At 45.5% G+C, this 21,831-nt stretch overlaps 1 protein-coding gene across 4 annotated transcripts in view; it reads right to left on the reverse strand.

The window, feature by feature from the left end:
- ASAP2 (ArfGAP with SH3 domain, ankyrin repeat and PH domain 2) overlaps positions 1–21,594 on the reverse strand; it is a 203,406-nt gene extending 181,812 nt beyond the window's left edge. For 2 of the 4 annotated variants that reach the window (XM_033176591.1, XM_033176589.1), the window contains exon 1: positions 21,129–21,594. In XM_033176591.1, coding sequence (XP_033032482.1) covers positions 21,129–21,254 — 126 coding nt within the window. In that variant the 5' untranslated portion in view covers positions 21,255–21,594. The remainder of the gene's footprint in view (positions 1–21,128) is intronic. The other 2 variants (XM_033176590.1, XM_033176588.1) reach the window with 1 other exon arrangement.
- Between the last annotated feature and the right edge of the window lie 237 nt (positions 21,595–21,831).

Consider the following 21,831-nt stretch of genomic DNA (forward strand, 5'->3'; position numbering starts at 1 on the left):
TACCAACCAAAAGGAATGAGAAAAAACAGAGAATGTGATTATAGACTCAAAGACTGGAAACCACTTAGCCATCATCTCAAATCTTTCTCTTCTCAAGGATAACACCAAGTGAGTGGGCAGGATGTGAAAAAAAGAAATATGCATTGTAACTGGAATACTCACCATGACAGATGACATAAGTATATTTTTAACACTGAAGGAAGATATGATTCTCTCAAAAGGATGATTCATTCCAATGATAAATAATTCAAGATTATGACTTCTCCAAGGTTATATGGCCAGAGTATGTCCTTATCAACCATACACCATGAATTATGTCTCAAACTAAAATTCCCGAATTCTTAAAACCTCATATTAAAAGATTCACCCCATTCCATTTAAATTATAAATGTAGATACACTCATAATGTTATTTAGACTATTCTCTCCAATCTCGTTATTATCTGGTTATTATGAATAAGCAGTACCTTTTGCTGGAACAGCTAATACCACTAGTATTAATAGCAACCAGTACTATTAACTCTCTTCTGATGTAACATGCAAATATTTCTAAGTTATCTATCCTCACTAGTCATTTCCAAAGACAGTAACATGCAACAAACAATGCATATACAAACCTTAAAATCCCTTTTCAAATAAAGAGGCTGGTCAAAAAAGTTTCTAAGCATATAGAATCTGTGTATATGCACATGTACTCACAAATACCTTACCCACATATTTTTTTAACTCAGTAAAATGGTTACTGAGCATCTCCCAAACACTCAGCTGGTTCTGGGTTATAGAAAGATCATTCAGTGAACAAGAGCTGTAAGATCCTGGTTAAAGTCTCAGGGCTACCACTTACTAATTATCTTATTTTACAGAGCCATCAAACCTCTGTGATGCTGTTTCTCAGCTGTAAAATGTGCATGAGCCCCGTCCCACCCAAACGGTGCTTGAAAATAGCCTTATTTTATAAATAAAAATGAGAGCTTATTTTAAAAAAAGAAAAAAGAGCTCCTGCCCTCAGGAGTTTGCAGTTTGGTTTTAGGAAGTAAGAACACAAACACAGGAAACAAGTCCGCCGTGCAAACGGTGCACTTGCTTTAGAGGAGGCTCACTGCTGAACAACACAGGCAGAGCCGGCACAACACTCAGGCATCAGGCACTGCAGGGCACAGGTGCGCACAACCCCAAGTCCCCCTCTTCACAGAGCACGTGCCCTTAGGATTAGGGGCTGAGGGTACAGCAGAGGCCAAGTACCCTGAAAACGTAGAAAGTAGGGATAATGGAGGAAGTGGGGATAATGGAGGCTGCTAGTGAGAAATGAAGGCTTCTCAAGCACAGCAGGGCTGCAGACTGGATGGCAGATGAACAGGACTGAAGATCCACAGGAGAGGAGGATCTGGAACATCCTCTCATATATCCTTCCCTCTCGCCAGGGAGCAGGACCTGAACACCTGGACTGGGTCTGAGCTCCCTTACCCTTCTAGCTGGGTGACACCTCTGCTCCACCGACAATAGCCTATCCCAAGCCCATGGTGCAACCCTCCAGCACGCAGGAGAAGGGAATGGCTCCTGACTGACCAAGGGAGCCACCTGCAATCTCCCTCCAGACCTCCCGCCTTTCTGGTCCCTGGGTGAGTACTGGGAGAGAGATCACACGCTGGTGATGTTAGGCCAGGGAAGAGCACACTGTTTGCTAGACTGCCAATGTTTTTAGTGGACGGACAGCATGCTCTTTGTTCTTCCAGGCTCCCTGTGACCTGTTCCCCAAGTCCTCCCTTCCAGGGATTAAGAGGGAGGAAGAAGTGACACAGGACAGTCCTCCCCGCGGCAGCCTGAAAGGACCTTTGTGCGGAGGCCAGCACAAAGTAAGACAACCTCGGCGTGGCTTCCTCCCAACTCCCCCTTTACCCCAAAGCCCTTCAGCAAGCTGGACTCTAAAATTACAGAATCCCTAAGCTGGAAGGTACCCTTGAAGTCATTAAGGAACATCCTTAGATCAAGAAACGAGGCAGAGGTATTTGGGGAAATAAGGAAATAAAAGCTCAAGAGGGGCAGAAAGTAGACACATGCCGAGTTCTGCACGGCCTCAGGGAGGTGACCCCGCCCCCTGCAATAGGCATTTTGGCAATTACTATGCATAAGGGTATACAGTCATACAGTGTGCTTTACAGAAAACAGATACTGAATGAATAAATGGTTGATCTTTTATTTGTAAATGGTAGGTTCCTTAAAGTACAGGTAAGATTGGATTTTTAAGAGTTTTATTATAACACTGACTTCTGGTGTACAGCATTATCATCTATGTTGCCAGTCAGCTGTGGGACTTCAAACAGCCGACCTTCTGAGCCCCTCTTATGTGCCCCAGGGTGAGACTGGCTTGCATGAGGCAGCACATAGGACACAACCTCTGCCTTCAAGGAGCTTATCCAATGACACCTCCTCCCTGGCAGAACCATTGTTTCTCCTTTCCTCCAGCCCATGGGCGCCTTCCAGGCAGGAACTCTGCAGAACCCATGGCCTGGTATGGAGCAGTTGCTCTATGGAAGGAGGAGGGGAAGGAGGAAGGCTGGCCTGAACATGGCAACTACACACCAACCAACCCCAGTGACAGCATAAACTAGAAGATGAGGAGTTGCCACTTAACTTCCCTGGAATTTGTATTCCCTATGCCCTATACTTAACTTCCCTTCCTTTGTATTTCCAATGCCCTAATCCAGACCCTTACAACCACTTCCCACGGCAGTGGCCAATGCTTCCTATTGGTCTCCCTGCCCCTAACCTTACCAGCCTGCTCCAACTCCCCCAGGATCCCAAACCATGCCAGGCCAGATTTCCTAAGCCCAGCTATGCTCATGTCACTCCCCTACGCAAAAGCCCTTAATATTTCCCCACAGCCTTCTGAATCAATTTCCAACTGACATGCTCAGCCCTCTATAATCCAGCTCTGACCCACCTGTCACCTGGACTTACTCATGGCCTCAGAGGTAAAATTGGGACCACAGAGGAAAAGGCGAAAGTACTTGCTTTCAGTTAATATACATTTCCTGGGGAAGAAAAGGCTACTTCCATCAGCAGCAGGTCCCTGGGTAACCACAGCAAGCAGAATGTCTAAACAGGGCCATGCGTCCTACAGACCACTAGACAAGTGTCTTTAAGGTTCCTCACAACTCAGTATTCTGGCCCAGGCTGAGACAGACCCTGGGACAGAGTAGATCTGTGAGACAGATCTACCCACACTCAGAGCTCTAACCAGGGTTGGGACAACTTTTTCTATAAAGGAGCAGATGATAAATATTTTAGGCTTTGCAGGTTGCATATACACAGTCTCTGTTGCATCTTCTTCTGGGATTTTGTTTACAACCCCTAAAAACCATTTTAAAAAAACCATTTTTAGCTTACACTTTTTACATACAAAAACAGGCTGGAGCTTTGCTGACCCTGCCCTGACCAAACAGGGACAACCCTGGGTACGCTGAACCTCATTCGCAGTGTTCCAACTTACGCACCTTGACTAAACCTAGCCCTCCCATGCCCTCCTTTGGTGAGATTCCTGTTCTACAGAAGACAAGAGAAGCCAGGACCACAGCCCAGCATGCAAGGAGCCTGAGAGCTGTGCGCATGACCACCATGCTTCCCAGATGTAGAGTACTCTGCTTCTGAGCACAGACATCCCAGGTCTGTTCCAAAGACGGATCAACAGATGGACAGAGATGGATAAAGGGATAGATGGATGGATGGATGGATAGATGGACGGACGGATGGATGGATGGATGGATGGATAAAAAAGGACACACAAAGTGAGTCAGAAACTAATTGCTTTAAAAATTCAGAAAAGAAATTCGCTCTGATAAATGAGGAGTGTTAGGGAAGGTTCTACAGAAGAAAAGATATGATTAATTATGTTTTTCAAAGAAGAAATCAGATATTAATTGGGATGGTATATAGAGTGGAGATTTCAATCATCCTTAAAAGATTTTCCTGCTTCTCTAATTGTTTCAAAGGATGACACAACAACCTTGATTTTGCAAACCAAAACAGATTTATTTCCAGGCGTACAGCAATCCTTTGAAAGAGAAAGGTATGAAATCACAAAATCAACAAGATTAGCAGGACCTTGACAATCAACAAACATTTTCTGAGAATTATGTACGCAAGGCATCATGTTGGGATTCAAAGAGAAGTAATACCTAGTCCCAACACTAGGCACACTCGGTCTGGTATGGCAGTTCCAAAGGAAAACTAAAAACTGCAAACGGGGGGGATCTCTGGATTTGGAAGCTTTCTGACCCCAAAAAGGAAGTGCCAGAGTATTCAGAGGTCAAGCAGGAAGCCTCCTGCTCGGCACCAGTCACTCACTGGGCAATCCTCCCTTCCCTCACACTGCTCAGCAATTGTTGTCCTCATCAGGTTAGGCTACGTATCCCAGAAAACATTTCCATGTTATTCCACCAAGGCCCAAATTCCATACTAAATGCCTCATTTGGGCCAACATTAAATGAAGGAATTGTTCTATAGAAATTAATTTTCTCAGTGAACTCAAGCTCATCAAAATTTGCAAAGCAAAGTTCAAAAGCTATTTTCATGGATACTATCCTCAGCGGATTATGCACACCCCAGCGCACCAAAGCAGGGGATGCTGAATTTGACTATTCTTAATGACCAACCTAACATCAATAAACACAATCTGCTGTGGCTAGTGAGACCTGCAGGAATTCCAGACTAGGAGGTGGCCCCACCCTTCTAAGCTGGTCTAACTCTTCTCTCTTCCCCTCTGTCCCATTGGCCTCAGCTGTAGGGCACGGGGTCCCTGCTGTTCCCATTTCACTACATGGTCTTTCTGGAAGCCTGAGGATGACATGACCCTGAACTACAGGGAAACAAAATGGGCTTTATAACAGCTACTTTCTACTTCACTGGGGGTCTTTTTTTGTTTACTCCCAAGTCTAATGCACACCCTATGGCTGCCAGCTTATTCCAGCTAATAGTACATTTTCCTTTGAAAAAACCATTAACAAATTTCTGAAACACACATTTGCTGACACTGCTACTCCCTAATTCACACCAAAATCTAACAAAGCATCAGAACCCTATAGCATTTCATGGCATATTAGGGGCAAAAACGATACCTGCATGTTCCAGATAAGGCTTCACTGGCTTAGTATACGGACGCTTGAAGGATCCAAGAAGGTTCATAAATTAAAAGAGCAAATAAAACAGGGCCCTTAAGAGATTTCATATCAGCTATGACTAAAGCAATTTTGTCATAAGATCAATCAAATCTCCTTTACTTCGCTCTGACCATAGAGAGAACTGTGCACTTCAAAAATTAAGCTCCTTCCAACATTGCTATAGAAGATAATAAATCATTTTTTAAAATATAGAACAATAAACCCAGTTCTAGAAAACTGAGGGGAGTCAGAGTGGTAGGAAAGGAGGCCAACTTTAAATGTCATCACCAAAGCAGTCGCTTGCAAGTGTGACTTGAGAGACGCAGGAAGGCCTCTGCCCAAAATCCCAAATTAAAGCAGGACTCTTGAGTCTCCTCTGGATGGAATAGGATCTTTTAAAGAGAAAACCCAGGCCCTGGAGGTTCTGGAAATAGACCAAGGCAATGAAGGTCAAGAGAAAATGAAGAGGAAAAAAGTGAGGAGGAGAAGAGAATTTTAAGCTTTGGACACTGATGAGGTTCCAGCATAAGCATCCCAGTCCCCAGGGAAAAGGTGGGACCAGGAGTGTAGACAATGGAAAGAAGGAAAATGGGAAAAGGTGAAGGACCATTTCTCCTACCCATGATTGTTACTGTGGGTGATCCCTGCTGGCGAACACACCCACCAGGACCTCTTCCAAATCAAAAGCATGCAACCTGGCAGGCTGTGACCAAGGCAAATCAAAGCTACGGGTTCTGACAGCCCAATGCTCCAGTAGTAAACACACCTCATTCTTATTTGCCAAAAAAGAAAAACAAGAGAATTCACAAGGTGAGAAAAAAAAACAGGAATCTCAATAATTACCTTTTGTCAAGAAGTGAGCAGTCTCCTGTGGGGACTAAACCAAGGCAATGTTGATAGAAAACAACTAAAACACCAGCCACACTCACCAGCAGAAACAACAGCTTGGAAAGGGTTTGCTGTTGCAGAGAACATAGGAGGCCTGGCTCTAAGCCTCCTGAGTGACTACCAAGCACCGTGGCCAGACAAGGCAAATATCTAAAACCCATTTACAAATGTAAAACCATTTCTACTAGCGTCCTTTGCAACTAAAGACCAAGTAAGCAAATCATCCCATTTTATCAACATGCCCAGAGGCCAAATAAATAAAACAAATTAAATACAAGAAACTTCAGCTTACATAAAAACTGATTTTTAATACTGAAGTTAATGAATACAGTTACTGAGCACTTATTCTGTTCAAATCACTGGGCATTTAAAGATGATTAAGAACTGATCCAGCAAGCAGAAAAGAAAAAGAAATAAAAGGTCCTCAGCTTATTAAAGAATAAACAAAACTGTCTCTATTTGCAGGTGATATTTTGCATATTAAAAATCCTAAGGAATACACATACGTATACCCAAAACTATAAAAGACAATAAACAAATTCAGCAAATTGTAGGCCATAAGATCAATACACAAAAAGTTAACTGTATTTCTACACACTAGCAATGAATAATCCAGAAATGAAATTAAGAAAACAATTCCACTCACATCAAAAAGAATAAAGTACTTAGGAATAAATTCAACAGAAGTGTAAGATTTGTACATTGAAAACTACAAAACATCACTGAAAGAAATTTAAGAAAATGAGGCCGGATGCAGTGGCTCACACCTATAATCCCAGCACTTTGGAAGGCAGAGGTAGGCGGATCACCTGAGGTCAAGGGTTCGAGGCCAGCCTGGCCAATAGGGTGAAACCCCGTTTCTACTAACAATACAAAAATTAGCCGGGTGTAGGGGCGGGCACCTGTAATCCCAGCTGCTCGGGAGGCTGAGGCAAGAATTGCTTGAACCCCAGAGGCAAAGGTTGCAATGAGCCAAGATCGCGCCATTGCACTCCAGCCTGGGCAACAGAGGAAAATTCCGTCTCAAAAAAAAGAAAAAGAAAAGAAAAGAAAATGAAAAAAACTCCCAAGTTCAAAGATAGGAGATGCTACGATAGATTGTTAAGATGTCTATACTCCCCAAATTGAACTACAGTGTCAACATAACCTCGATGAAAATCTCAGCTGGCTTTTTTGCAGAAATTGAAAAGCTGATCCTAAAATTCACATGGAAATGCAAGAGACCCTCAATAGCCAAAACAATCTTGGAAAAGAAAAACAAAGTTGGAAGACTCATACTTCCTGATTTCTAAACATACCATAAGGCCTATAATTAATTAAGGTTTTATGGTACCAGCATAAAAGATAGGCATAAAAATCAATGGAACAGAACTGAGGGTCCAGAAATAAACCCATATATCAAAAGTAAATCAATTTTTAAGAAGGATGCCAAGAGAATTCAAGAAGAAAAGAAAAGTCTTCCCAAAAAATGGTGCCGGGACAACTGGATATATCCACAAGCAAAATAATGAAGTTGGACCCCCCACCTCACCTCATATATAAATATTAACTCAAAACAGATCAAAGACCTAAATGTAAGAACTGAAACTATAAAATGAAGAAAATATAGGTGTAAATCTTTGTGATCTGTGTTATGCAACCAAAGGAAAAATGACTATTCTGGATGTCATCAAAATTAAAAACATTTGTCCTTTGAAGGACACCATCAAGTGAGTGAAAAAACAATCTACAAAATGAAAATTATTACTTGCAAATTATATATCTGATCTGGGTCTAATGTCCAGAATATATGAAGTAATCTTACAACGCAACAATAAAAAGACAAATAATCCAATATAAACATGGCAAAGGCTTTGAATAGACAGTTCTCCAAAGAAGGTACGCACAGCCATGGGCATATAAAACAATGCTCAAAATCATTAGTCATCCATCAGAGAAAGACAAATCAAACCCACCACTTCACACCCACTAAGATGAGTGTAACAAAAAAGACAATAACAAGAGTTGATAAGGATGTGGAGAAATTGGAACCCTTACACATGGCTGGTAAGAACATCATGTGGTGCAGCCTCTTTGGCAAACAGTTTGGCAGCTCCTCAAAAAGTTAAACTGACTTTAAAAAGTTTAAGTTTAAAAAGTTAAAGTGACTAAGCAATTCCACTCCTAGGTATATACCCAAGAGAACTGAAAATGTATGTCGACACTAAAACTTGTAGAAGAATATTCACAGGATTATTCATAATAGCCTAAAAGTGGAAGCAACCCGAATGTCCATCAACTGAATGAATAAACAAAATGTGTCATACACATATGACAGAATATTATTCAGTCATAAAAATAAATAAAGTACAAATCCATGCTATGATTTGGATGAATCTTAAAAACATTAGACTACATAAAGGAAGCCGGACACAAAAGGCCACATATTATATGATTCCATACATGAAACGACCAGAATAGGCAAATCCATAGAGACAGAAAGTAGATGAGTGGCTGCCAAGGACTCGGGTACAGGGGACTAGGGAATGACTCCTACTGGGTATGGGGTTTCTTTTTGGTGATGAAAATGATCTGGAATTAAATAGTGGTGATGGCTACACAACTTTGTGAATACACTAAAAACCACTTAGTTGGACACTTTAAAATGGTGAATTTTATGGTATATGAATTATATCTCAATTTTTTTAAAAAAGCAACAACACAAAGTAAGTTGTCAGGATGCTATAGAAAGGTTTTTTCAAAAATAAATAATTCAACTTGAGGATATGATTCAGCGACCATGTTGTCTTTTCAGGGCTATCAACAAGCCATTCCTGGCTGATTTTTGTTCCTATCATTTATTCCAGGGCCTTTTCACATCCAGTATATATGAATACAAAGAACTATGGAATTTTTAGGTCAGAGAGGATGGTCAGAGAACACCCAGTCCAAATCTCATGTTAGAGACCAGATACACAGTTAACTGGCTCAAGGTCACAATAAGGTGACCTTATAACTCCGATCCCGCTCTCCTAACTCCCTGGCTAGGTCTTTCTGCTCCACAACATAAACACAACCGAACCACAGGGCAAATGTGAAAACCATTGCTTCACAATAGAGAGGACATCTTCCAACGATGGGAACACTGGCTCCCCGCAAAATCTAGGGAAGCTCACTGGATATAAGAAAATCAGTATTTTCTCAAAGTTCAACAGTCCACATTACTCAATGACCACAAAACCCTGTGATCATCACTGATACAACCTGCTTTTCACCAGAGAAGCAAAGCACAACAAAGTTTTATTTAAGGGACCAAGGAAAGCAGCAAAGACTGCAAAAAAGACTGCTCCAAGGCAAGACGGATGGGAAACAACACGGCCTCATTCAGCCCAAACTCAAACCGGCAAGGCACTCATTGGGATTCCAGCTCAAGTACCAACCACCACATCAACTCCAGTGATACCTCCAAGGAGGGAATCTTCAAAGAAGGGGATGAAAGAGGTAAAGTCCACTCTGAGCTCTAACTTCTTGGAAAGTATAAATATTAATAGCCAAGATAAAGAAAAAACCAGAGAAGGTGGCCAAAAAAAGCAAGGGTGTCAAGAGGCAGGGGAAGTGTTGCAGACAGCAGTAGATATGGAAGGTCAAGAGCTGGAAAGACTGGACTCATCACATCCAACCCTCCATGTTACAAATGACAAACTGAGGCAGGACCAGTGAAGTCACCTGCTCCAAGGTCCAAAAGCTGGTAACAGATTCAGGCTATCAGGGGAATACAGTACAGGGCCTTAACATTCTCCCTTTCTTTCAAAACCTCTCCAAAGTCCCCTAACTGTTAAGAGGGAGCTGACTTCTCTCCACCCAAATCTGCCTAGACGGGCCACATCCTTGATTAACCCTTCAGTGGCAACCTCAAAATACAATTTGCTGAAACGAAGGGAATACTCTATGGGTCTGGGTGGCTCCTAGTCCTTTTCACATAGTGACAGTGTTCTTGGCCCCTCAGTTCTAAGGGGGCCATTCGGTCAAGGTCAAGTTAATAAATACCTCTGATGCTAAGTGCCTCCCCAGGGGTTAGTGTCTGATGACCTCCAGGCAATCACATTCAGCAACAATGGGGACTGCAGGTGATCAACAACCATCATTACCCTGCACTAAGGAAACCCACAGAAACACCTACAGAGAAATCGTCCCAGGCAAGAGTGACTGGCAGGTGGGGCATTAAAAGATCAACAGGAGTGGGTCCTCCTCCACAGCACTGGGATTCTTACTCTAGCAATTGCTGGTTGTGGAACGTGGAACCTGGAGGCATGTCCCTATAGGACCAACCTCAAGACCGTTGAGGGGATCAAATCACCAGTTTAAAACACAGCACAGTCCTTAAGACAGAATTAAAGCTCAGAGAAATGTCAGCACTGTCACCGTTATCGTTTTCATTTAAAAAAAAAAAAAAAAAGCCAGGCGCGGTGGCTCACGTCTGTAATCCCAGCACTTTGGGAGGCCAAGATGGGCGGATCACAAGGTCGAGATCAAGACCATCCTGGCTAACACAGTGAAACCCTGTCTCTACTAAAAATACAAAATAATAGCCCAGCGTGGTGGTGGGCGCCTGAAGTCCCAGCTACTCAGGAGGCTGAGACAGGAGAATGGTGTGAACCAGGGAGCTGAGCTTGCAGTGAGCAGAGATCATGCCACTGTACTCCAGCCTGGGTGACAGAGCGGGAGTCTGTCAAAAAAAAAAACCTCTAAGAAGGACAAGATTTCTTCTGAGAAGCTGGGGAAAGAGATCCCGACAATCCTGACTGCCTGGCTAGAATCCTAAAAGACAAAGGAATCCATCATGAGAGGGAACTGTCTTCATCAACCGCCTGATTTCACTGACAAAGCCATCTTCAGCAAGGAGTGGAAAAATGACATCATTAATAACACCGTTAGCAGGGAAGGCCTCCTGCCAGGGTGTCAGCAATGCCCCTGGCCACTCCGCTCTACAGGGCTGGCCATGTCGGCAGAGCAGTGAGGAGACGAAAGAAGAACAATTTCTGTAGCAAGTAGGACAGATGAGGCAAACAGGAAACAAAAAGCAACAAGGATTTGCCAGAAGCACCCACTCAAGCAATGCAATAGCTGCAACTTTCTAACACTAACAGCAAAGGAGGGCGTGCTGGCTACAGAGGCTGCAACACCACGGGCCCTGGTTGGCACAGGCTCTACAGAGGCTGTTGGCTGCTAAAAGAAATAGCAGACTCTGGTGTCAAAATGCTTGATTTGAACGAATCTTGGCTTCATCACTTCCGGGCTCCATGAACTTGGTAACGTGGCCTAATTTCGCTGGACCCTATAGCATTTTGGTAATAACTAAATGAGTTAATAATTGATATATGTAAAGAATTTAAAGCATGCCTGGCACACAGTAAGTGCCCCATAAATGTTAGAAAAGACAAGGGGGAGGCTGGGCATGGTAGTTTACTCCTATAATATCAGCACTTTGGGAGGGCAAGGCAGGAGGATGGCTTGAGTCCAGGAGTTCAAGACCAGCCATGGGCAACATGGTGAAACCCTCTCTACAAAAATTACAAAAATTAACCAGGGGCCGGGCATAGTGGCTCACACTTGTAATCCCAGCACTTTGGGAGGTCGAGGTGGGTGGATCACTTGAGGTCAGGAGTTCAAGACCAGCCTGGCCAACATGGCAAAACCCTGTCTCTACTAAAAATACAAAAATTAGCTGGGTGTGGTGGTGGGCACCTGTAATCCCAGCTAGTCAGGAGGCTGAGGCACAAGAATCACTTGAACCTGGGAGGCGGAGATGGAACCTGCAGTGAGCCAAGATGGCGCCACTGCACTCCAGCCTGGGTGACAAAGTGAGACACTATCTCAAAAATAATAATAATAATTAATAAATAAAAAATTAACCAGGCATGGTGGGGCACACTTGTAGTCCCAGCTACACAGGAGGCTGGGACAGGAGGACAAGGTTGCAGTGAGCCAAGATGGCACCACTGCTTTCCAGCCTGGGCAACAGAGCCAGATTCTGTCTCAAAAAAAAAAAAAAAAAAAAATCAACTGACATTAACTTCAACCACACTCTGGATATCCCCAACACACTCTTGCAACAGCAGCAGCATTTCAAATAAATACCCTCATCGAAAACAGCACACACTGCAAAGTCTCCCTTAAAATTCTGGGTAGGTGGTGCCCATGAATCTTCTGGTGCTTCACAGTGGAACTTGCCCTACAGAATCAAGGGCAGTACATGCCATGTGAGACAAACAAAAAAGGCACAAATAGGAGAGCTGGGTTGCAGGACCCACCCAGCTCAGAATCCTAATTATAGGACTCAGAAGGTCCAGTTCGCAGCTCTGCTGAACTCTTGAGGCATGCACAAGTATATGAACTAACCTGTGGGATCAGATGAGAAGCTGCCAAGCCATAACCCTGAAAGAACAGAGGGCACCCCACGGATGTAAAACCACAGCGGATGGCTCCCTGCCAAGAGCGCTTCTAAACACCTTTAGCGCCTCATAATTCTAACACTGGCCTGAGGTGCAACTCTTCTCAGCTAGACTCTTAGAACCAATTCATGGCAATGACAGCATAATAATTACGAGATATAATAATTATATTTAACAAACAGAGTTGTTAAAGAATCCATCACTCAAAAAAAAAAAACTAGCTAAACAAAACTTACCATCAAGCCTGGAATTCTCAGTCTGAATTCAGGGGGTCCATAAACTTGGATTGGAAAAAAAAAATTTATCTGTATTTTCATTAGGGTCTAACTGAAATTTATTATATCTTTCAATTACAAATGTAAGCAACACGTGCTAATATTATCAATACTTGCAACTCTAATAAAAGATACATGAATATTACATTATATTTATTAGAAATATCTCATATTGAGGCCGGGCGCGGTGGCTCAAGCCTGTAATCCCAGCACTTTGGGAGGCCGAGATGGGCGGATCACGAGGTCAGGAGATCGAGACCATCCTGGCTAACACGGTGAAACCCTGTCTCTACTAAAAAAATACAAAAACTAGCCGGGCGAGGTGGCGGGCACCTGTAGTCCCAGCTACTCGGGAGGCTGAGGCAGGAGAATGGCGTAAACCCGGGAGGCGGAGCTTGCAGTGAGCTGAGATCTGGCCACTGCACTCCAGTCCCGGCGACAGAGCGAGACTCCACCTCAAAAAAAAAAAAAAAAAAAAGAAATATCTCATATTGATTATATTCATCAATATCTCAAAATTAAGGTATTTATTAGACCAACCATGAAATCTTGTTACTAAATGCTTTAGTAAAGAAGCATTATAAGCATGGCAAAAATTTTTTAAATATTCTGCTAACTGAATTTCAATATACAGTCGTGCTCCACATAATGACATTTCAGTCAACAATGAACCACACACACGACGTCTCATAAGATTATAAGAGGGATTTTTACCATCTTTTCTATGTTTAGATACACAAATAGTTGCCATACACAAATACTGTAACTGTGTCACAGTTACCACAGTATTCAATACAGTGGCATGCTGTACAGGTTTGGAGCCTGGGAGCAACAGGTTCTTACCACATAGCCTAGGTGGCTACATGCCATCTGGGTGTGTGTAAAGTGCACTCTAGGATGTTCGTACCACGAAGAAATCTTTAAACGATGCACGTTCGTCATTAAGCAATGCAAGACTGTAATTAGTTTCCTTTGAAATCTTATTTTGTTCTATGCATTAAAACATTGTTCTGAAGAGGCAGACCACCTTCACCAGAGTGTCAAAGGGAGCCACGGCACAAAAAAGGTTAAAAGGATGAAACAGGACTGCACATAAAACACGAGATTATTAAGTGCTTTATAAGGAAGGAGCTAGTCCTGTCCACTTTTTTTTTTTTTTAAGACGCCCAGGCCATGCTGTCCACTTTTACATCCCTGGCACCTGGCATTGACAACGTATGGTAGGGGTCCAATATACCATTTATGAGTGAAGAAACTCAATCAGTCAAATCCCTTCACAGAAATGACCATCATCATAAAAATACAGCCCAAGCATTCCAGCTCGGGTTGGTGGTCTGTTTATTCCAAGACATTGATGACATGATAAAAACGATAATGGTATAAAAAGCACCTGGAAGGGCAGACAGGAGCAGCAGCTCACGCCTATAATCCCAGCACTTTGGGTGGGCGGATCACCTGAGGTCAGGAGTTCAAGACCAGCCTGGCCAACATGGTGAAACCCCATCTCTACTAGTACAAAAATTAGCCAGGCACGGTGTCAGGTACCTGTAATCCCAGCTACTCAGGAGGCTGAGCCAGGAGAATCCCCCTTGAACCCAGGAGGCAGAGGTTGCAGTGAGCTGAGATCCTGCCACTGCACTCCAGCCTAGGTAAGAGAGCGAGACTCCATCTCAAACAAACAAACAAAAAAGACAAAAAGTACCTGGAAGGGCCCTAGCAATCCACTTGGAGGCCACATTACACACAAAAGACGTAAACAAAGGAGGTAGGTTCAGATCATGGAACGTCACCTCTCTTTAGTAGGGAAAGAAAGAGGAGTGTTTGGGGAGCTGAAATGTGGACAGCATCCCAGGCACCTGACAATGCCCAGAAATATCACCTGCTATAGTCTGCCCAGAAACAGCAGAGGGTCGCACGAGCAGACCCCTCTGTCCCAGTCTAGGCAGCCATGCTTCTCTCTTTCCCTGGGCCCCAGTCTATGCAGCTATGCTTCAATCTTTCCTTGACTGACCCTGGAACTGGTCCCAACACAAGTCCTATACCAGTCACATCAAGCAGCACAGAGTTGGCCTGGATCCTGACACTAAGTAGCTCTAGACAGCACCAGCTTCACCGTGGGGATGCTAGAAGGTCTGTTCAGAGGGCTTGGATGAATTGAGCTTGGCTGTTGCCTTGTTCAGGGTAGCTCTGTTGGGTCTACCTCTATGCCAACAGCACACAATCATGACAATCCATCAGCAGGTTTGGATCCCTCTTCTTGCACAATGGACCTCAATCGGGCCACTTACCACCATCACCCCTGCTACCTCCTCGTCCAATACCCTCTCGCCTGGATGAATGCAATAGCCCCTCACCTCGCAACTGGTCTCCCCCTTTCCTTTCATGCCCTGCTAGTCTGTTTTTCCCTAGAACAACCACAGTGAAGTCTTTAAAACGTAAATCGGCCCATGTTATTCCCTGCTGAAAATCCTTCAACAGCTTCCCATCACAACAGAACAAAATCCAAATTCCTTCCCCAAGATGGACAAGGCCCTGTGTGACCTGGCGCTGCCCACCCCTCTGCCCGCCGTCTCTCATCCTTCTCTCCCTCACCCACTCCCCCCCACACCCCACACCCTGACCTTCCTTCAGTCCTTCCATGATCCCGCCCATTGGCATTTCAGGGCCTTTTCCCAAGCTGTTCTATTCCCACATCTTCTGTGACTGGCTTCCTCTCTGCATTCCAGCCTGCTCAAATGTCACCTCTACAGAGAGGCTTTTCCTGATTTTGGTTTCCTAATCTCCAGAACCACTTTGTATCTCCATGTTATGCATGACTTTCCTTTACAGCACTTATCAACTGCCTAAGGTTATGTTACATAACTGTCTATCAGTGATTATCAACCCTATTTGGGAGGAGCCTTTAAAAAATGCCAAGGCTCCAGAGCCCGCCGGACCAATTTAAGTCAGAATTCTAGGGAGTGGAGCCAGGCAGCTCTGCTTCCCAAACGCCCAAGCAACTCCAGTGTGCAGCCGGGGTTCCATCTAGAACATGCCTGTGGTGTATGTGGGGATGCTGTAAAAATTCAGGTCCTGGGTGGAACCTGGGGCTCTGCATTTCAGCAAGCTTCCAGGGGGTGCCTCTGCTACTGGTTGCTGAACCAATATGGTAGCCACCAGCCACGTGTAGCTACTAAGCAGATACGGCAGCTGAGAGCTGGATTTGTCTTAGGCTGCCTCATCAGACAGTGCGGGCCTAAAATGCATGTATATGCTCCACAAAGGAAGGCACCGGCGCCTGGAAACATGGGGTGCACGGGAAGAATTAAGGATCACTCCAAATTCTTGGTCTCAGCAGACCTCTGGAGACCAGGTGACTGTGAAAATCCCACCACAGAGGCTGAGTTGGCTGCCACGTCAGGAGTAGATCAATATTTACCTAAGGCAGGGAGGCAGGTACAAAAGACCATAATGAACCAGCTTAGTGCCTTAGCATTTGGTAACCCACAGGTAACTGCCTGGACTTCAAGACTCCATGGCACGATATCATACAAGGCCCTCCCTCACCACAGCTCCAGGCCCTGGGACCACGTGCACCCTTGCACATCCACAGGACTCCGGGCATTCCTACAGATGTGGTCCTCACATTTTTTGCATAGATTTGTTTACAGAATTAGGATTCTGTTCCTCTTGCTGGACTGTAGGTCCCTTCAAAGACAGAACATATTCTTCCTGGTGTTCTATTCCTGCCACCTCACACATAGCCTAGCACACTGAAGGACTCAGGAATCCTGAGTGCATGGCAGCACCTGGAACCCATGAGGAGTGGCATCAGTACTTCTACTATTGATCCCAAGAAGGAAACTGAATTCAGCATTCACTGGGGGGCAGGGAGGAAGGCTCACATATGAAGAGAAAATGGCTTCCTTTAAGTGATTCAGAATTTTCTGAAATTCAAATTTCAGAACACAGTTTAAAAGGTGGCCCTGTTTGACCCATCAAAGCTCACTTCCAAAAACACGAATGCTCTGGGCAAGAAGGTGATGTCCTTCTGAAGACAGCAAGAATCTGTTCATCTGGGGACTTGGAGGAGCTGTTTTTCAAACAAGTCACAAAGGGCTAACATTCAGAATCACATTCTTGCCAAAAAGCACGTAGGCCTGGTTCCCACTGTTGCTGCTAGGAGGGGTCTGGTCCCATGGACGGCAGGGCCCCTGGGAGCCGGCAGGCCCAGATGCTCACCCCACCCCTGCAGTTAGAACCCTGTGCTTATGACAGCAATGGGATTGCCAAGGTAACCAAAGACAACAAAGTAGAGAATTACGGCCCCGGAAGGAAGTAGATTAAATTTTAATACTTACAAGTCAACATCAAATTTATTTTTAAAACTACATCAATGCCAAATAAGCAAGGCAGAATGGACGGTGCTATAAAGGAGGGTCTAACCAAAAACACGAATATTCCAAATATGTATACAATTTTTCCCTATTTTGAGAATATTTCAAAGTGCCCAGAGGCTCGAAGAAACAAAAAATAAGAAGAAAAAAAAAAAGAAACAAAAAACCCTCACTTTTCAAATTTCTGTCACAACTACTTATTTTTCCATTATTTCCAAAAGCACAGGGCAGACTCTGGTTGCAGCACCAGACTTTGCTAAGTTTGCTAAAACTGTACAAAATGATGACTTGAACCAGAGAAGGTGGTCAAGTGAAAATTATAAAACACAGGTATGCTCTCACCAGCTGTCAGGACAACAAACTTTTTTTTTTTTTTTTTTGAGACGGCATTTCACTCTTGTTGCCCAGGCTGGAGTACCATGGCGTGATCTTGGCTCGCCGCAACCTCCACCTCCTGGGTTCAGGTGTTTCTCCTGCCTCAGCCTCCTAAGTAGCTGGGATTACAGGCATGCGCCACCACACCCAGCAAATTTTGTATTTTTAGTAGAGACGGGGTTTTTCCATGTTGGTCAGGCTGGTCTCGAACTCCCGACCTCAGTGATCTGCCCGCCTTGGCCTCCCAAACTGCTGGGATTACAGGCGTGCGCCACCACATGTGGCCTGACAACAAACTTTTAAAAAATACACATGGATTAACAGATACACGGTAGGTGTTTCATTCACTCACCCATTCAGCCATTCAGCCATTTCCCTGACACTTCCCCCATGTAAATCCTATCCTCACTCCAAAAGCCCTCACTGGGGCCTGTGGACTCACTATATAATCCGGTAACCAATTGTCTGGCAGCTTCTGTGCTGTGTATTATCTCACTAAAACCTCATCCCAATCCTCTGAAGCTGACAGGTATTATTACCCAGACTTTAAAGCTGAGGAAAATGAGAAAATGTTAGGCATCGCACTCAAGTTCACTTAGCTGGCAGGTGGTGGAGTCCGAACTTGAACCCAGGTCAATCTGACAAAGGAGAAATTTAGAGAATTCAGCATTATGAAAAGTAACAGGAAGCAGCATGGCTTCTGAAAGCAGCAGGAGCCAAGTTCAAAGTCCACTTCAGAGCCCTATAACCTTTAGCAAATCACTTAACCTCTCTGAGCCTCAATTTCCTCACCTATAAAGCAGAGATAAGGACTGAATACAATACCTGTGAGTTTCATAGTACAGGACAGGGACCCACAGTTACTATAATAATATTTCAGCAACAAGTATGCAAATCAAAACAGTACATTTTAACTGTAAAATGATTTTTTGGCAGATATAACCTACATTGGAAATAACAGATTCAAAAAGGTTTATCAGTTTAAAATTAGTTTGCTGGCCGGGCGCGGTGGTTCATGCCTGTAATCCCAGCACTTTGGGAGGCCAAGGCAGGTGGATCACCTGAAGTCAAGAGTTCGACACCAGCCTGACCAACATGGTGAAACCCTGTCTCTACTAAATACAAATAATCAGCTGGGCATGGTGGCACATGCCTGTAATCCCAGCTACTTGGGAGGCTGAGGCAGGAGAATCGCTTGAATCTGGGAGACAGAGATTGCAGTGAGCCAAGACTGAACCACTGCACTCCAGCCTGGGCAAAAGAGCAAAACTCCATCTCAAAAAATAAATAAATAAATAAATATAAAATTAGTTTGCTAGTTCCATGATTCATTTGTTTAAAAATAAGACCAAGAGCTTGCAAATTTTATTTTATTTGTTAAGTGAGTAACTTTATGTCATGATACCCTCTCACGTTTCGTCTCAGTATGAGAAGATTTTTGTTTAAAACCAAAATACTGTATGCATCATTTGTTATTAAACCATATACAGAACAAGTTTTGGTAACAGAAAGGAACATTAGATACCCTGGGAAAGAGCATTATTTAAAAAGCCACATTGATTTACCTCAGAAAGTGAACAACTTTCAAATTTAGTTATAAAACCAAGCTCACACATACCATCATCACAGCACGTATGTATATTTGCTTAAAGTGAAATAAATCTGAAATGATTTTAATTTTTCCATTTTCAGACTTGAACCAATTCTTGGGCTTAGACGGCAACATGAAGCAAGCTTGCAATTTAATGAAATGACCAAATCCAGTCTCTTTGTAATCTGCTCAGTAACTGAGCTCTAGGGTAATCTCCTGCACAGCATACAGAAAGAGCTTTGGAATTACACATTGTAAACTAAAATTAATCAGAGAAAGTGTATGCCAATTTTAATAGCAATTCCTATTTGCTTGGCTTTCCAACATCTGCCAACGCTAATAATATTTAACTGACAAACTGCAGTGGGGAAAAGCAACAGAACTTTAAACACAATCAAGCTTTCTAAAGAAAGACATCATGCACAATGCTTCCTTCCCTTAAGAAATATTCAGCTACCTTTTTGGTTGCAATCATTCCATAAACATTATTAATGGTGTATTCTCAAAACACTGTGCTTTTTAACTGGCACTTAGGAAAAAATATCATTCACCCATCCCCATCTGCCTCATTTGAAGGCATCCTTTTTAAGCCTTGCTGCTAAAAGTAGAATTAAGTGATCCGGGGAATCACCGAACTCATAGGAAAGGTTTACATGCAGCTCTCTTCCGCCAAATTAAATGGAGAGAAGGAAGGCTACCCAAGTTATATTAACAGCATTCAGAATGCTGAATCTGTTACTTCTGATTCCCTTTTATTGACTGTTTACAGCTACAAAGAAAAAATGTTTCCATTAAGGGAAAACATTCTGGATTTTTTTTCAAGCAATTCCTAACAGCAGATGCTTTGTTCAAATGGGCAAAAAAAAAAAAAAAGAAAAAGAAAAATAATAATGCCATTGCTTCATTTAAAGCTCTTTGGTGACCCCCCTCAAGCCTGCTAGCCCAGGCGTTTTCTGCTAAAATACCTGCAAAATTCAATTTTAAAACTGTAACCTAACATTCTGGCCAAGAGCCATTTAATCATGGATTCACTATTGCCACATGTGTGGCTTGTAAACCTATTCTGAGTCGAGCAGAGTGCTAAGCACTTCACACAGTCTCTGATCCTGGAAAGGATGCATTACTAATCCCGTTTGGTGGGTAAGGAAAAGGAGGACTGAAGGTGAGGATGTGCCTCAAACCACAGCCAACGGTGGCCCCTGGACTCACAGCCTGCCCATTTCCCCACGGCTTTAATTTTCAACCAAGCTTCTTCGTTCCTACGTGTTCCTCTCCCCAGAACCTGGAGAGCGTGCTGGTTAGCAGCTAGGCGTGATGACTTTGCACCTTGAAAGCACTTTACTAAAACCAGGCCTTTTCCAGGTTGAGGGGAAGGGTGGCATCCCGGATTCAAGCAGGTGAGACCCAGGTAACCGGGGAGCGGCTCCTAGAGGCCTCTTGGACCCAGAAGCGCCGACTCTCACACACCTTGCCCGCAGTTCCTTCTCTGGGCACGGGTGGAGCGCAGCCAGGCCGCCCTGGCTGAGGCGGGCATGCCTTCCCAGTAGCCCGGGATGCCCCGGACCCGAGGGTGGGGGCCCTGCAGGTTTCGGGGACTGCGGCGGGGAGCTCGGAGAGCGGAGCTGCCCCCGCCGCGCCACTTCAAGAACAAGTTGGTAAGCTCCGCGCCGGGGACCAAAGACCCCGGGCGATGGCGGGCAGCGGGATCCCCACAGCTCGCCGCCGACCCCGACTCTGGCCAAAGTTGGCCGCGCTGCGGGGAAAGGACCAGGCCGGGGAACCCCGCGAGGGCCACGGAACCCCGCGAGGGCCACGAGGCCGAGAGAGGGGAGGTCTTACAGAAGCCCAAGGTGGCCATCACCCATCTCCTCCGAGCCACCTAGGCGTGAACAAAGGGCTTCTGTCTCGGGCAGGGTTGGCCCGGCCGCGTCCGGCTTCGGAGCAAAGAAAGTTTTCCCGGGATGCGGATGCGGGAGCGGCGGGCGGGACTCCGGCGCGGGATACCTGCGGCCGGAGCCGCCGCACAGGCCGCCTCACCTCTTCGATGGCCGCCACGGTGTTCCGGCACTGCGCCGTGCGGGTGGTGAAGCTGGAGGCCGTGGGCGCCTTGTAGTCCTCATGGGTCTCGGCCACGAATTCCGACACGGAGATCTGGTCCGGCATCGCCTCGGCGCGAGGGCGCTGGCGCACGGCCGCGGGGGCGCCGCCGCCTCAACCGCCGCCGCGGGCTCCGACCGCCGCTCGGACGCCGCCGCTGCCGCCGCCGCTCCGGCCCGCGGACAAAGGGGAGAGCCGGGCGCGGGAGCCGCGCGGGGCCTGGCGGCGGAGCAGAGGCGGCGCGCAGCCCCGCGCAGCTCGGCCGGTCCTCCTGCCTGCGCGCCGAGGGCTCCGCGTCCGCCGCCGCCGCGTCCTCTCAGAGCGAGCCCCGAGGCGGGCGCGCACAGCCGGCGGGAACTACCCGCCACCCAGCCGCGGGCCCCGACGCCTCCCGGGGAGAGGGGCGGGTCCGGACCGGGGGCGGCGGCCGGCCGGGCGTGGGGCGGGGCGGCGGGAGGAGCGGGCCGCCAATCGGCGCTCTCGCCGCTGCCGCGCCGCCGGGAAGCGGAGCCCGCAGGAAGGAAGGCGGCGCGCGCCCCGGCCCGCCGAGCCGTTCCTGGTCGCCGCGCGCCGCATTGTCTGGGCGTTCGGGGCCCCGCGCGCCGCACCCATACCCCGCCCCCGGCCGGCGAGGGTGCGTGTG

Source organism: Trachypithecus francoisi, unplaced genomic scaffold (genome assembly GCF_009764315.1).
Source record: "Trachypithecus francoisi isolate TF-2019V2 unplaced genomic scaffold, Tfra_2.0 Lachesis_group17, whole genome shotgun sequence".
NCBI classification, from domain to species: domain Eukaryota; kingdom Metazoa; phylum Chordata; class Mammalia; order Primates; family Cercopithecidae; genus Trachypithecus; species Trachypithecus francoisi.